The sequence below is a fragment of the Thermobia domestica genome, chromosome 16 (genome assembly GCF_964235325.1).
Source record: "Thermobia domestica chromosome 16, izTheDome1.hap1.1, whole genome shotgun sequence".
Classification (NCBI taxonomy): Eukaryota; Metazoa; Arthropoda; class Insecta; order Zygentoma; family Lepismatidae; genus Thermobia; species Thermobia domestica.
In genome coordinates this window covers 100358454-100375877 of record NC_137469.1, presented here as the reverse complement: position 1 = coordinate 100375877, position 17424 = coordinate 100358454, and the positions used below count along the sequence as shown (strand labels likewise).

At 34.5% G+C, this 17424-nt stretch overlaps 1 protein-coding gene across 6 annotated transcripts in view; it reads left to right on the top strand.

Annotated features, from left to right (window-relative positions):
- The window catches only part of Nuak (Nuak family kinase 1), a 308387-nt gene that overhangs the window by 222050 nt on the left and 68913 nt on the right, over positions 1-17424 (top strand). For all 6 annotated transcript variants that reach the window (XM_081742812.1, XM_081742810.1, XM_081742811.1 and 3 more), the window contains 5 exons: positions 3627-3747; positions 8769-8920; positions 12920-12985; positions 15443-15573; positions 17232-17353. In XM_081742812.1, the coding sequence (XP_081598938.1) occupies positions 3627-3747; positions 8769-8920; positions 12920-12985; positions 15443-15573; positions 17232-17353 (592 nt within the window). The remainder of the gene's footprint in view (positions 1-3626; positions 3748-8768; positions 8921-12919; positions 12986-15442; positions 15574-17231; positions 17354-17424) is intronic.

Genomic DNA, 17424 nt, shown 5'->3' with positions numbered 1-17424 from the left:
TCAATAAAAATCTATCTCGAGGTAGGTATTAATGATGAACGAAAATTAATTTCAAACTGTTCATTTATTTTGCCGTGAAGCGATCACAAACAGCAGACGTCTCTTTCAATGTGACATGAAATATATACAGGGTGTTCCAGAGCGACCTAGACACTCACCATTTTTTTCTCGAGAACGGTACATGCTGTCAAGTTGAAATAAAAAATTGCATCACAAGTGTGGGTCCAAAGAATCCGTAGAAATTATTTACAAAATCCCGAAAGCCCCTCTTCATGGTGTAATGGGGGGCACATGCCCCGTTCTTGCGATTTTCAAATGGGAACGATATATTTCGAATGCACATTCTAAAAGGTGGGGAAAAAATAAGATTGCCCTACGAAACATTTGTCCGTACTACCTACCGTTTTCCGTGTACCAATTGTTTTTTCAAAAAAATGAAGGTGCGCGAAATAGAGTATACGGAGTTCACTAATTAAGATAATGTAAGCACCATCACAGTTTCGGGAAGCGCAAGACACACGCTTTCCAATGATATGCCACATGGTCTAAAAGAAGAAGAAGAAGAAACTGCGTGACCCCAAAAAAGGGGGTCCAAAGTAAGGTCAGAACTCGAAAATTTCTAATTGAAAGGGGACTCGAGTAATATCTCGTTGCAAAGGTCTCTGCAAATGTTAAAAGAATTCGAACACGATTTTGGAATCCACTAACCACTTTCAACATGGTGACCATAACAATATCGAAACCCTGAATTTCTGGTTCGTCATGAAGAAATAATGTAACTCGGACCGCCCTTCACACTTTTTCCAGGCTTAGGATTGGCAACGATTTCCACTCACAATAAGGAATTCGTTGGCTTGTTTAACGGCTGCTTCGTCAACTGAAAAGGTCCTTCATTGTACAGAAAATGATTGCCACAACGTTGCTTGACAAAAGATAGTGCATTAGTCTTAAGTGAAATAAAAAGAAAAACGAAACAATGAGAAACGAATGATGAACGAAAACGAAAAGAATAGGTCAAGCACTGACTTCGATGCACATTTACCAACTTACAGTAGATGTTTGAAATGCCTGCTCTGTGCCTCAATGCATTTCTGCACACTGTAACTGAAATGATTCTGTGCCGCAATAATTTCCTCCTCACTAATCTGCCTGCATGCAGCAACTATGCGCTCCATCATGTCCCTTGATGTGGGGCGATGTTGATAAACGATTTCTTTAAGTCGTCCTCATAGATAATAATCTAAATATGTTAAATCTGGTGACCTAGGAGGCCAGGGCACAGGTCCACCCCTACCTACCCAGCAACCATGAAACATTGCATTCAGCTGATTCCTCGCTGTCAGTTCAAAATATGCTGGGCGACCATCTTGTTGTAGCCACATGTGTGTTCTGATGTGTAAGGGGACGTCTTCGAGAAGAATGGGCAATTGTTCTTGCAAAAATGTACGGTAAACAGCCCGTAAGACTCGCTTCAAAAAAATGATGTCTAATTGTTCTTCCGCCGATGATTCTACACCATACATTCACAGACCATCTACGTTGCTGATCAACCTCTTTAATCCACTGTGGGTTTACGATGGCCCAATAATGCATGTTGTGACTATTTACCTGATCATCACTTTTAAATGTAGCCTCATCAGACCACAATACTATTTCGTCAAAGAATCGAGCATTTGCATGCACTTGAGCTTGAGAGCACATGCAAAAGTCGAGCCTGCTTTGAAAATCAGTGCCATGTAGCTCTTGATGCAAGGACATATGGTATAGATGAAATGAGTTAGCCTTCAAAATCCTTGACACCGTAATTGTGCTGCCACCAGAATCGCGAGCAACTTGCCTGATACTCGTGTGAAGATTAACATGGAAGGCTGCAAGTACATCAGCAGACCTATTATCTCGAACAGGCCGAGCTATGCGTTCATTCCTGTGACTGCTAGAAGGCTGAACATTTCCACGTCTGCGTAGACGTTCGGCAAGGTTGCGAAACACATGTCTTGAACGACATTCCCGATCGGGATACCTAGCAGCATACACACGAGCAGCAGCGAAACTATTTCGTTGGCACTCACCCAACACCATGAGCATATCAAATGCTTCTTCGTTTGTGAAAGGCATTTCAACTTACATTCCACGATTTGCCCATGCGAAGTAATTGACAGAAATGCACACGATCACGAGGAATGTACGTTAACAAATCCAGACTTTTACCACAATCCCTTCGATGACACAACGTATTGCAACAGACAACGGTGAATGAGACCAAGATTGGAGTGGCGTATTCATATTATCAGTGGAAGCACACTAGAACTGGCAGACAAGCTAGGCACACCTCCATCTGTGCGACATAACTTGCGTTGAACCGGACAGTGTGAAAAGCTTACGGGCAGTCAAATGGAACTTGCTTCTTTGTGGTACTATTACGTGCCCGCCCTTTTTTTGGTCAAGTGAGAAACTTCACTAGTACGTTTTATTTCTTTATGACGAACCAGAAATTCAGGGTTTCGATATTGTTATGGTCGCCATATTGAAAGTGGTTAGTGGATTCCAAAATCGTGTTCTAATTCTTTTAACATTTGCAGAAACCTTTGCAACGAGGTATTACTCGAGCCCCCTTTCAATTTGAAATTTTCGAGTTCTGACCTTACTGTGGACCCCCCTTTTTTTTTGGGGGGGGGGTCACGCAGTCTCTTCTTTTTTTATACCATGTGGCATATCATTGGAAAGCGTGTGTCTGGGCATGTGCCCCCCATTACGCCACGAAGGGGGGCTTTCGGGATTTTGTAAATAATTTCTACGGATTCTTTGGACCCACACTTGTGATGCATTTTTTTATTTCAACTTGATAGCATGTGCCGTTCTCGAGAAAAAGGTAGTGAGTGTCTGGGTCGCTGTGGAACACCCTGTATATAAAATACCTCCTTTCCCCCCTATAAAACGGGAATTTTCAAGAAGACTGGGGTACGTATCCGTTTATTTGTAATGAGGAGTTTATGTACCGAGTTTCGTCTATCTAACTTCACGGGCTCGTGGATACTTAATTTTTCGCATTCAAAGTGAAATAATAAATTCCCATTTCGAGGTAGATAATAACTATATTCCAAATTCATTTTAAACAATTCAGCTGTTTTCCTGTGATTTGATCACCTACAGGACAATTTCATTTTTATACATTACATAATAATACCTGATTAAATTATTGTGAGAAGAATTTAATATTTCTTCTTCATTTTTAAAGTGACTTCTTCATTTTTAAAGTCACTTAAAAAGATCCGAGACATATAAGTCAAAAATATTATCAGGATTTGTATACCGCATGACTTTCAGTAATTATGTAAAGTTTTACAGTATTTGAAATGCTTTTGATGTCCACAGCAGATACAACCCTCTAATTATTACTGAGAATTTTCTTAGTAGTAATACTGCTGTTCGTTATTGAAGAATACGATAATTATGCACTACATAACCCTGATATCCAACTAACAGCACTCATTTCGACCAGCATTCAAATACTTAAAAACACATTTAAGATATGTTTTGACCATGTTTCTTATGAGTATTACATGTATAAAAGGTGAGAAAATTAGAAGCAATGTTCTGATTTCTTGAAAATCTTTCTTTTTTTCCAGGTCGCTATCAAGACGATTAAGAAAGCGAAAATAGAAACAGATGCAGATTTGATTCGCATTCGACGTGAGATCCAAATTATGTCATCCGTTCAGCATCCCAATATAATTCATATCTATGAAGGTGAGGTTAGACAATTGAGATAAATGTGATTGCCTTGTAATATATAGAGACAAACTAATTATTCTCGTAATACTTTAAGAAATCAAATGAACACCTAACACAAGTGAATAAGTAAATAATAATAATAAAACTAATAACAGGTGATCAACAAATTGAATTTTATTGTAGTAAACCCTCGATTTAACGGATTTCGAATCAACGGACTCCAGATTTAATGGACAGTATTTAAATAATGTAGCAAATACAGTTGAAAAAAAAAAAAAAACATTGAGACAAATGCTCTGACTAAATATTTAACTAAAAGGCGCGCGACGGATGTGATTATAATATGGTAGTTTCTCATGCACAGAATAACAGTGCTATTATCACTGCTTGTTCGAATCGGAACTTCGCTTTTCTAATACGCAGTTGTAAGGATTTTTTAATAAATTTGTACTCAAGTAATGAAAAAATTGGTCGTGATGATGTGGAAATAATTTTGGGTAAATGCTTAAAAGAGAAAATAGTGAAAGTAGAATTTGTTGATGCCAGAGTTACGATGATAAGACTTAAAAGGGAAAAAGAAGGATCTGGTAGTGGTACAGACATACGCATTTCGTAGGCAACTGAATAAGTAGAGGAAAATTATTAGAAAATAGAAGAAATTATAGGCAGTGAAAAGAGGAATGCATAATTGTAATGGGAGATTTTAATGCAATTGTGGGAGAAGGACAGGAAGATAGTGTCATAGGCAGAGACTGGTCAATTTCTGTAGGCAGGATTCGCTAGTAACATTTGATTTAACAATCAGCACAAAAGAAGAAGATGTACATGGAAATCTTCAATCGAGATCAGGATTCAGTATATATATTATGATTCAGCATAGATATCAGGATCACTTGAAGAACGCGAAGATCCTCCCCGGAGCCGATGTTTTCTCTGATCATAAACCCTATAGTGGCTGAAGTAAATATTCAGTTGAAAAACGTAGCCAAAAGAAAGGTAGACGACAGAAATTGAAATATGAAAGCAGATCGCGGAAGAAGTAGTTGGTTACCGTGATCAGAAAAGAGTTCAGAAAACCTGTGTTACAGAATAGATATTGCAGAAAATAAAGGAAAGAAAGGTGGAAACATCTTAATACACAAGAGAGCAAAAATATACAGGGTGTTTCAAAACAACACCGACAATGTTTGGGAGGTGATTCCTGATACCAAGATAAGACAAAAAGTATAGACCAACTTGGGTGCACAAATGCTTCATTTCGGAGTTATAGCCTGCCGAAAACATGAAAAATTGAACCTTAAAGGCCCGTAGCTCCAATACTATGAGAGCTACCGTAGTCGGGTCAAGACTTCACTTAGGAACTAATATGTCCCCTATCCAAGTTTCAGAATTCTGCGGTACTTCCGCAACAATTTTTATAGAGGTAGTTTGAGAGTACTTCAATTTATACGCCCGTAGCCAAACTTCCTCTGCAAAAATTGCTACGTGAGTACCTTAGGATTTTGAAACATGTATTTTTAGATAGTGCACATATTAGTTCCTAAGTGAAGTCTTGACCCGACTACGGTAGGTCCCATAGTTTTGGAGCTATGAAGCTTTAAAGTTCAATTTATGATGTTTTCGGCAGCTTATAACCCCGAAAGAAAGCTTTTGTGCACCCAGGTTGGTCTATACTTTATGTCTTATCTTAATGTCAGGAATCACCTCTCAAACGTTGTCGGTGTTGTTTTGATACACCCTGTATATAGGAAGTTAAACGAGTTACGAAAGAAAACAATAAGGGAGGAGTTTTTTTTTGGAAATTGTGAGAACATAGAAGAGTTAGAAGGTGGTGGAAAATATGAGGATTTTTTTTAGGAAGTGAAATCTATACTTTTGTGTGTGTGTATATGTGTCTCAATGAGTTGTATCCAATTTTTATCAAATTATCTAAATCTGTAGTTAATTCTGATTTTGTAAATTTTAAGAAGAATATTAAAAAAAAAAAAAAAATCTTTCATACAAGATATATTTTTCTTTACAAAAAATATATCTTTCTTAAACGTTTAGATAACATTAAAACAGAGTATCATTATTTCTAGCGTCCCTTTCATCTTTGATTTCCAGCTGAGAGACATACTTAAATGAAATACAGACTTTGAGTATTTGAACACAAATATGTTAGAAAACGTGGATACACACTTTTCTTTTAACCTGCAAGAATTAGTAACAAATTCAGCTGAATACCAAAAGAAAAGAGTTTTGAACAGTTGAAACCTGAAATTAGAATAAAATGCTAGTGAAAACGTGATGTATACTTTATTGATTACCTGGTTCTAGTTTATATATAATATTGTTACTAGCTGAAATGTGCGTTCTTCACATGAGAATAGGTTTATGGAAAATATGTGAAATGTATATTTAAGCCCTATTTCCCCCGTTACAACGCCTCTTTCAAATCTGAAACGAAAAGACCTAAATTTAGCTCAAGTAGTAACTGTGATAAACATGCAATTCAGACTATGCAGCCGCTCTTTGCCAACAATTTAAACCACCTTCGCTCCCCTATAATACTCATTTGAAGCAAAGTAAAAAGATAAATAAATATATAAATTGATCTACGTTTCTCAGCTTGGCCATTTTATGAATACAAAATGGGAAATTAATTGAGTTGATTTTGAGTTTAACGTCCCTTTCAGCAGCGAGGCTATATGAGACGGGACCTACTGATTAACGTGGAATCCGAACCACATGAGCTCCCGCCGGGAATCGAACCTGGGTCTCCCACGCCAAAGGCGCGTAAAATGGGTAATTAAGATACGCAGAAATTGACCCCCTTCACCCAGAAGCAGAATTTTTGAGAACACTGGATCTATTTTTAATAAGGAGTTTATATATCAAGTTTCTTAGCCCTAATGTGAGAGGCTAGTGAGATACTCTTTGGCTGCTTTTTTATAACCCACTCTCCCCGTTCGTGGCCCCTTAAGATAAGCATTTTAATGTAATTGACATGATTAAAACGCGCCCTGAGTAAATTCCTAACTGTTTAAAAATCACTTCAAGTAGTTCAGCCGTTTTCCTGTGATGATGTGAGACACAACCTCAATGTCATTTATTGTTATTTATACATATTGAGAAAAGTATAGAAATTGTTCCCTTCTGTCCTCTTAAAAGTGAAGTTTTCGAAAACGCTGAATCACATATCGATTTATTTTTAATGAGGAATTTATATATATGTCGAGTTTCATTTTACTAAGATAAGAAGCTCACGAGTATACATTATTAATCTTCCACCGCATTTTAGTGCAGAGTGAAAACCCGAACCACCCAAGTGCTAACTATAATATAAAAATTTATTTCAAACAGCTCAGACGTTCTCCCATGATGATGATACAGACAACTTCTACGTCATTTTTATATACTGAGGGAAATATTACAGAAATTTCCCTCTCCGCCTCTTAAAAGCAGAATTTCAGATAACGTTGGGATATGTGATTACTTCTTTTTAATAAGAAGTTTATTTACCAAGTTTCATCTTCCTAACGTGAGTCTCTTGTTTGACCTAATGTTAAACCTCTCCCTGCCTCTTAAGATATGTATTTTAATGAAAGTGACATGATAAAAACCTCGGCTCGAGGACAGTGCTAACTTTGTTCAAGAACTCATTTTAAACGGTTCAGCCATTTTTTCGTGATGGTGATGCACAGCGTCAATTTGAATGTGGAAGAGAAATATAGTTGTCCTCTCATTCGCCCTTTGCGTTAAAAACGAAATTATCGGAACCACTGGGATACGTTTTTTTCTTTTCTTTTCTTTTTCTTTTTCTTTCTTTTTTTTTTTTTTTTTTTTTTTTTTTTTAATAAGGAGTTAAATACCGAGTTTTCAGGTCTCCAAGTTGAGAAGCCCTAAATTCACATCAATTTTGAACCCCTCTTTCTCCTCTTATGATACACATTTTAATCAACACAATATGATAAAAATATTGAATAACCCTATATCCGCAGACAGTTAAATAAAATCTAAGCCAAAATAAAATAACGCTCGGTTAGGCCTGCAGTTCGAGATAGGTACTAAGTGTGTTTAAAAATGAATTTCAGCTGTTTTCCTGTGATGGTGAGACAAACAAGATCGATTTCATTTTTATAATATATGTAGAGTATGTATTCAGTTGATTTCTTAAAGTATTGTTATATCTTACTGAAATATCGTTATGGATTATATTACACTGATGTCGTTTGTAGCTTTTCATAAGTGTATTAGGATGTTTAAATAAATTATTTCATGTTGAAGATAATAAAGATGCTCTTACATTGCATTGATCCTGTGCTTATGTGAGAAAAAAGAGAGAAAGAAAGCAAAATGAAAGAAATAATAAGTTGGGTTGTGCGTAGCGTATAAATTATTTTTGAAATAGTCCTTGTCAGCCTAAGACATTTTTATTTACTGTATTTATTTATTTATTTATTTAGTTAGTTAGTTAGATAATCAATCACGTACGTACTTGAATAAAATGAAAAATGAAAAAGAATGAGATTACCTGATAATTTCACATATCATATAAAGACAATTATTGCAATTTTTTACATATAAATCCAATAATCATATACATACTTGTATTTCACTGTTGTTAAGTACAGAGATTTCTCAAACTTCGTGACCTTAATACATATAATTCTAAATTGTATTTCATTAGTGTATTATGTTTATAGTACTCTAGTATTGAGTATAATAAACCAGTTCATTAAAATAGCACGAGAATTGTGCTTGCTTTGCTAGACACAATTTTAGAAACATAATGTCATTTTCGGAATAAGTACTTGTATCTCTGTCTTCAGCCTGATGATGAAGGACATGTAGGTCTAAACGTCTAAACATTATAAATACAATTTCAAATACCTTGCGCGGAATTTTCAAACTTTTTCAATACAGACAAATTTCCAATTTTATTATTATTATTATTATTACATTTGTATGCATTTCAACTTTTAATCAGCATACTCACAATTGAGACGTATAAATGATTTATGTACTTATTCATTACTGTTCATTTATTGTAGTGTTTGAAAATCGAGAGAAAATGGTGTTGGTAATGGAGTACGCTGCAGGGGGAGAATTATACGATTATTTGAGCGAACGGAAAGTGTTGGTGGAAGAGGAGGCTCGTCGGATATTTAGGCAGATTGCAACAGCAGTGTATTACTGTCATAAGGTAGGTAATATTTTTGGCTATGTAGAGTAAAGTACAATAATAGATTTCTCGTTACTTAATGATAATAAATAGGAGTAAGTTTGTACTCATCGGAGCACTCGAACGGTGAAAATTGCAGTCTTGTTCGTAGACATTTCAGCGACGAGTTCTAAGGCAGAGTAAACACACATGTAGAACGAAGAAAACGAAGAACAATGTTTCAAAAATTACACAGTGCAAATTGTTTCTATAGTGCAAGAATGTTACCGATAATGTGATTCTTTAGTAATGTAAAATTCTTTAAAACATTCAATTACTGATGAAAGCAGCAGCAGTCAAGATTACCATTGTTACCGTTCGGGTGCTTCAGTATTTACAAAATTTATTAATATTGTAGCCGCCCCTTCACTTTGCTGGGTCACACCTCTGGACATCACCAAGGCAACACGAGACGGCTCCAAATACATTAATATTTTTGTTTTGGCCCGGGCATCACTAAATACGCTGCCAAATTCCCTGATCGTGATCCGTTGTTCTGTAGAAGTATTGTGTACTTTGTAGTGTGTAAAACCCATACGTCTAATTGGAATATCAGCCATGAGATGATCAATACAAGAAGAAGATAATTCAATATAAGGATGAATAAATAGGAGATAACGTATTATATGCTACCTAGTGTCGATCAGGCTTTATAACCATGGGCCACAAACATGAATACGATGAAGAGAACAATACGCTGTAACTAATCATACGCGGGCTCTTCATCACCAGCATCAACATATTGCAGCATTGAGTCTATTTTACACATTCACCGTGACATTATTGTATACACCCGACGATTATACGTAGTCAGTAGCTATCAAAATATACAGTACTTACTCACCAGGTCATCCTAAGGAAATAGAAGTAACTAAGATGATCAAATCTAGATATAACAACAACAATCTGTATATATTTAGGCTGACTATCACCAACGACATGACTGGTAACTAAATTCCATCTATAACACGAAAGAGGAATGGGACATTATTAGGTGAGGAGATCTGGTCAGAGATCTCAACTACTTACTCGTACATGGTATTCGTATTAGCTTCAAGAACAAACATATCTACCATCCACTATTTCAATCGAAAAAACAGAGATACGTGGTTTAAATTATATGTTTTATATATAATATTGAATATGGGATACAAACAACTAGTATAATCCGTGTAGTTAGAACAACATACACGTTTTGCAGTAACTAAAACGTAATTAAACTTTTTAAAGTAATTTTCATGACATTTTAAAACTCCATGTCAGTAAATTCTGTAACTACAACTTTTTTCTTCTTCTTTTTTACATAAATTTTTCATTAAGAGTTCGGTTTTCATTAAAATAACAAAATTGTAGATTGGATTCCCAAAGGATTACAATGGTAGAATTTATAATTATTTTCTTACATAATTTTGAAATACATTTAATTACAAAATTGGATATAGTTCGTCGTTCTAAATCTGGATATTAAATAGCGAATTGCACATGTTGATATAAATAATCTTTGACAAAATGATAGATCGATTAAATAAACAAACCATTTCAAATTTTCAGATAAGCAGCTAATGCAAGAGTTGACCAACTGAATTTACATTAAAGCATAAATATACTGTAAGGACCATTAGTTTATTAAGTAAGTTGGATTAAGATTTCTATAATTATGGACTTCTATGTAATAAGGTTTCTTTATTTAGAAAAAAAATAAAAGAACAGACAAATAGCGCCAATTTCATTTTTAATGTGTTGATTTTGTAAAGGGTTATTCAAAAAGCGCGCCAGTTTTGGATCGTCTGGCAAATTTTTATTTCTCGGTTGCCGACATCGTTTTGTATTATTGCTCTACCCACAAACATTCCGAATGTCGCCTTAATCTGAATTTCTCGCATTTCTTCAATTTGTGTCTAACCATGGAGCAGTTTACTGTAGCGCAAGGTGTGCTAATTGTGAAAACTTTTTGGCAAAACGGAGAAAGTTACGCAGCAATTGTCAGACGACTTCGCGCGGTGCTAGGGCGAAATGAGGCACCGAATGAATCAACAGTTCGCAAACTTATGAAAAAGTTCATTGAAACGGGTTCAAAAGTTAACATTAAAAGTTCTGGGCGTCGTCGTAGTCGTCGGCGAAATCCAAGTGGAAACTTGTCAGACAGTCATATCGAATTTCACGAACAGAGTTATTGCATGTCAGCGCAGTAGAGGAGGTCATATGCCCGACGTCATTCACCATACCTGCAATCGGAATGTGTGATGAACATATTTGTAAATTTCGTTAGTGTGTTTTGAAAAAATAAAGTTCATAATTTGATGTAACAAAACCGGTGCGCTTTTGAATAACTTTATATGTTTGTTGAAGTTTAACGTTCATTTTCAACATTGAGGCTATGTAAGACGTGGACCTGTAGTGTAAGATTGAGTCTGAACCATCGTTGGTTTTGTTTTATTTTTTATCTATTAACTTAAAATAATTTGTTAGTGCTCTTTTTCTTTTTTCTTATTTCCCTAAATGAAATATTTTCTTCCTTATTTAGTATATTTTAAGATCATTGGATTTATTTACATCTTTTCAAGAAATAAAATTTTTGTATTTCTCGTTTATTGCTGATTTAAAGATAAAAACTGCTTACTTACAGGTACAGACTCTTAAATCATGACACTGCAATACAATACATGTATGAGGGAGGAAAGGGGAAACTGTTCGCTGAACAAACTGGAATTCAAGTTTCGATTTTCCGTCAGAGCGGCGACCACATTGTCAATTTTCGTAGCGTTAAGTTTATTTTGAACACTAGCTATTGCTCGCATGTGTTACTGTGGGCAATATTGTGCGTTCGTCTTTCTGTATCTTTCATATAGAATTCGTCTGAATTCGAAGTCTCGCACAAAATTCGAACGTCTCGTATGTAAATCTTAGGGAAGCATTCCCACCCCCTCCCCTTTTTCTTGTATTTGTGGATCAAACATCTAAAAACGCTGAAACATATGTTTAATTACTCTAGATAAAAATTTCAAACACCAAATTTCAAATCTGTAACCTTAAGGGATTCTGAGATATGGACATCTTATTATAATAATTGTAATCCCCCCCCCCCCTCCCATTATGTCTTTCCACATCTTTTCTTCACTCCTATGACAAATATTTAAAAAAAAAATAAAAAACTGAAACACATGTTAAATTATTTTTTTTAAATCTAAAATTTTTCCATGTTTCTAACGTTAAGGCATTCCTAGATATTGGGATAATTGTAACCCTCGTCCCTTTCCACCCTATTTTCTTCTTTTGTAGATAAATATGAAAAAACTCTGAAACACATTTAATTATCTAAAATGAGAAATCGAAATACCGAATTCCATGTCTAACCCTAAGAGATTCCGAGATATGGGCATTTTATTATATCTATAATTTCCACCCTTTTGTCCTCCTCACCTCATTTTCTTCTCGTCTAGTAAAATATCAAAAAGCGCTTAAACATGTCTCTAATTAAGTGAGAAGTCTACTTAACAAATTTCTTGTTTCTTACCTTCACAGATTTGAAGATATGGACATTTTAATGTAATAATTTCCAGCCCTATTTCCCTACCTCTCCTCGTCGAATTCCCAGAAACCATTCCTTAATGGCACTTTACGTCACAAATCCTATGAACTGTGCAAATTTTAAGTTTCTAGTTTAAGCCGGTTCATTGAACAGTAGCTCAATCACTCTCTCGGGACTACTACTTTTATATATGGAGATAAATTTTAAATAGTCTCTCTCTTTCTTATCTTTTGGTAAAGCTTATTTGTATTGATTTAGAAAAAAATGACGAAGTGTGTGAATTAATATTCATGAAAGAGTGAATAATTTAAGCGACCTTAAAAAACATTGTGCCGAGTGTTTAAAATATAAAGTTTCATGTACTTTTTTGTACCGATTGTAAGAACTTTTATATGTATTAGCTAACTATATAATTATGTATTATATGTGTGTTTTTTTTTCTTTCTTTTCAGCACAAAATTTGCCATCGAGATCTAAAATTGGAAAATATTTTGCTTGATGAAAATGGCAATGCAAAGGTAAATATATGAATTCGATATAGAACGTACTAGCTTTGTTTTGAAATTGAATTATAAAAATAAATAAATAAATAAATAATAATAATAATAATAATAATAATAATAATAATAAAAATAATAATAAAAACGAAGTGTATTCTTACTTATTACAAACTATTTTTTTCAACTACTAGAGTACAATGTGTGGTAGAAATTATAGTATTTTGATAGGTTGTAAAATATTTATATTATCGCCTTCTTTATTATTATAGTGTGTATTGTAATTACTAATAATAATAAAGTTTATAAACTAAACATTCACACACAAATTCGTTGATCAGCCTTTTCTAATTTGTATCTGCTAATAAAAAATTAAAAAGTAAGAGATGAAACAATAAATTTGATCCGAAACGGACGTTAAACTAAAATCAACTCAACTCAACTCAAATAAATATGATCAACATTGATAGAAAAGTTAGAAAATAGAAAGTTGAAAGTGTAAGTTTGCAATACACATCGATTTTACAAACGTAATTCTGTAAGCTTCTGTACTCAAATGCCAGTAGTTAGCCGATACCAGTACTGCAATTTGCCGTCTTTTGCACTCCAATACCTTTTCTCGGCTAACTTCTTTTTATTCTCCTCGTGGTTCGTTGTTTCCACAACAGCTGACAGAAATGTCTATTTCGCACTTAAAACATTTTATAGTCGAAATTTCCGAAAATAATCATAATAATAGTTGAGGTTCTTTTCTGTATTATTAAAATGGAGTACAAACAGAAAAATGTAAACTTGAGAACCTTGACAAAGAGGAAAACGAAGTCCTAATAGATTCAGAGATACTTCTCCCCAAGGTGACGCACAAATGCTATCTGGAAGATATTAACAGTAAATGATTCATTGTGTTTATTGGTTGTTTGAATGATGGAGAATACAAGAGTGAAAAAGTATGGATTATACTCAAGAAGTATAAATTAATATTGAAGTATGCATTATAATAAAAATATAAATTAATCCTAGAAATGAAATTATCATTATTTAATTGAAAAAATATCAGAGAAAAGATTAACACCAACAAACATGTTTCTGTTTCTTCCTAATTATAATAGAAATAGACAGTTGAACAGAAACGTCGAGTTTTGGGTGGTGTTGATATCAACAAATAAGTGAAGATAAACTAATGTCCAAAAATACACAGAAATATTTACAGTATATTATGTTGTTGCGAATGAAATGTCTGCCCGAGGAGCATCATTTTAAGACCAAAAAAATGAAAACTTATGCCTGGTTAATTATAGCAGTTGCTGTCTGCAACCACACAATTTTTCTATCGCACAGTCAACGATTAGATTCCGTAGCGATAGCAGTCTGAAGTTGGCGATGTGAAGAAATCCTCAACCTCACGTTGCTCCAGCCAATCATCAGGGAAGGTCTTTCCTCCCAAGATATGCTCGAGGAGATGGTACTCGATGGGAGAGACTACAGGAGAATAAGTTGGATGAGGAAGGGTTAGAGTTTGCAACGTTCTTTGAACGTCTCTTTGATTTTTGAACACTTCTGGACGTTTCTGGACATGGAGTTAAGTACTGCAATGATCCGCAGTGATGCTTTTTGCTTCAAAGGAAAAACACATGATGGATCAACCCAACCAGAGATCACCATACCAACAACAATATCTTCTAAGGACTTTGGAAATTGTTCTGGACTTAGATCAAGATGCAATCAGTGTCCTGAGTGTTTACGATTGCAGATTCATTTTTCATCAAAAGTGACAATCCTATGCAGGAAACTTGTCTGGTTATTCCTTACACTAAGAGAACTGAATACTTCCAGACATCTATTCTTGTTGGCCGTTGAGAAGGTGGGGGGGTGCACTATGGCTTACTGGTAGAGCTCTTATCTCTAGTGTTAGGGGTCACTGGTTTCATCCCAGACTACGTGAGCTTGTAGTGAACAACATCGTGTTTGTGTTTTCTTGGGGTTCTCCCGTTTTCTTCTACTTTCTCATCCCACGAACTGTTTCCTCATCATTCATCCTCCTGAATCATCTGCCTCTTTTAGCCTAAAAGGCGTAACTGTGGGAAGTAAAACTCGAGAATTAATAATCACATTTAATTTAACCAATATTAAATGGTACATAAAGCAAATTCATTGTGAAAGAGGAAGGGACATTTAACTGTACTTGAATTTTTTTTTAAAAAAAAATATTAAAATTATAATTAATTTCAAAGAAAGTAGAAAAAGAATTCCTATATAAATCAGTGAGCGAAAAGATAGTGGTGTAGGTACTCGATACCGTTAACAGTAGATACCAAGAAAGAGATCGTTGTGTACAACAAGCTATTATGCATTCAAATTTAAATATATATTTAAAATAAATGTATTTATGCGCATCAAGTTAAATTGCAAATAAATTCTAACAATACTATGAAGTATGCTTATTCAGTTGTATGAAAGTAATGTTTCTGTTTTCTTAAGATTGCAGATTTTGGACTATCGAATGTATTCGATGAGCAACTCTTGCTTAATACATTCTGTGGAAGTCCGCTGTATGCTTCACCAGAAATCGTTAAAGGCACTCCTTATCACGGACCAGAGGTGGACTGTTGGTAAGATGTGTATTTATTTCAAATTGTCATCTCTGATTCTGAATCTTTGGTGTGGGAGACCCGGGTTCGATTCTCGGCGGGAGCTCATGTTGTTCAGATTCCATGTTAAACTACAGGCCTACGTCTCGTATACCTTGCTGCTGAAAGGGACACTAAACTAAAAATCAAATCAAATTGTGTTCGTCAAATACAAATCGTGATTGACGTAAACAATACGTTAAAATGCGAATTAATAAATAAAGAATAAATAAAATAACGTACCTTAGCGTATTTGTGTTTATTTTATCATGATAATTTCGATGTGAAACTGACACCATCTTACAGATGTACATCGTCAATTACATGTACTTGTTGAGTTGCTGATATATTACAATTTTTATGTTGTGTCTTCCTCTTCCAACTGAAATTCTATTTCTTCACACTCCACAAATAAAAACTGAGTCTTCAATCACTAGCAGAGTAGGCTAAATACACTTTAAATTAATATTTAAAACGTTAGTGGGTACAGTATAACCATGTTATTTTCAAATCCACATCTCCATCTTACAATGTTGCCAGTACTATTTGTGCGGTTATTAAAAAGTATGAAGAGTTGTTGAGTCAATTTCCGATATGAAAAAACTCTAAACTAGTTCTTCATACTGTACTCATTAGTGTTTTTAATATTCATTTAAAATGTATTTAGTATAGCTGCTAGTGTTTGAAGATTCAGTTTATATTTGTGGAGTGTAAAGAAAGAGCATTCCAGTTAAAAGAGAAAAACACATAAAAAATACTATATATCAACGACTCAGCAAGTAATTGAAGGTGTGCGTCTAGAAGAAAATATCAATTTGATATCGAAATTATCACGACAAAATAAAACAAATACGCTAAGGTATGTTATTTTATTTATTCTTTATTCATTCACACCTTAACATATTGTTTACGTCAATTAGCTACTTTAATTGAGAATTGAATAACTGCTAGTGTCAAGCGACATATGACCCACGTTGTATACTTGGTTAAATTCCCACGATTCCAGGTTATGTAAACTTGTGGTGGATAACATTGTTCGTGTGAGTTTTCTTGGGTTCTCATTTTTTTCTCTTACTGTCTCATTCCACTATCTGTTTCACCATCGAGCAGGTACTCGCGACTAAAGCAATACGGGAGATCTGGATTCGATTCCCGCAGCGTTGATCTGTCGTATTGCTTCGCTGCTGAAAAACAACTACCCGTCCGATCTTTTTTAACGTTCATTAGCACATATTCGTCTCCTTTATTGTACAGGAGACAAATGATATGCAGGTTATTAAGTTAAGTATTCCACTTTTCTAGTAGATTTGCATTTTTTTATTGCTACAATTGGGGACCATTCATGAAAACTTAATATTAACGAATACTTGCAGTTCGATAGTTGCAATATTATGTTTCTGACTTTTTCTTTGATTCAATTCTTGAGAATTAATATTATATAGACAAACTAGACTACTTTCCACGATATATAATATTGTTTATGCTAGTATTAATAAATAGATCATATTTTAAAATGTAAGCAAATTGTGGTTTCTTATTTTCTTTTTGATTTAATAGTGTGAATTATTAGATCAAGTGGTGAAATTTTTCTGTCAGTTTGTGGTGTACAAATATTTTAACTACAATTTCTTCCGTTGCAGGTCTCTTGGTGTGTTGTTGTATACGCTAGTGTACGGAGCAATGCCATTTGATGGTTCCAATTTTAAAAGGCTGGTGAAGCAAATTTCTCAAGGGGACTACTTTGAACCCAAGAAACCATCACGTTAGTTCAATAATATGTCTTTATTTTAATTCATAGTATGAAATATGTTAAATAAACTGGTGTCTAATCTC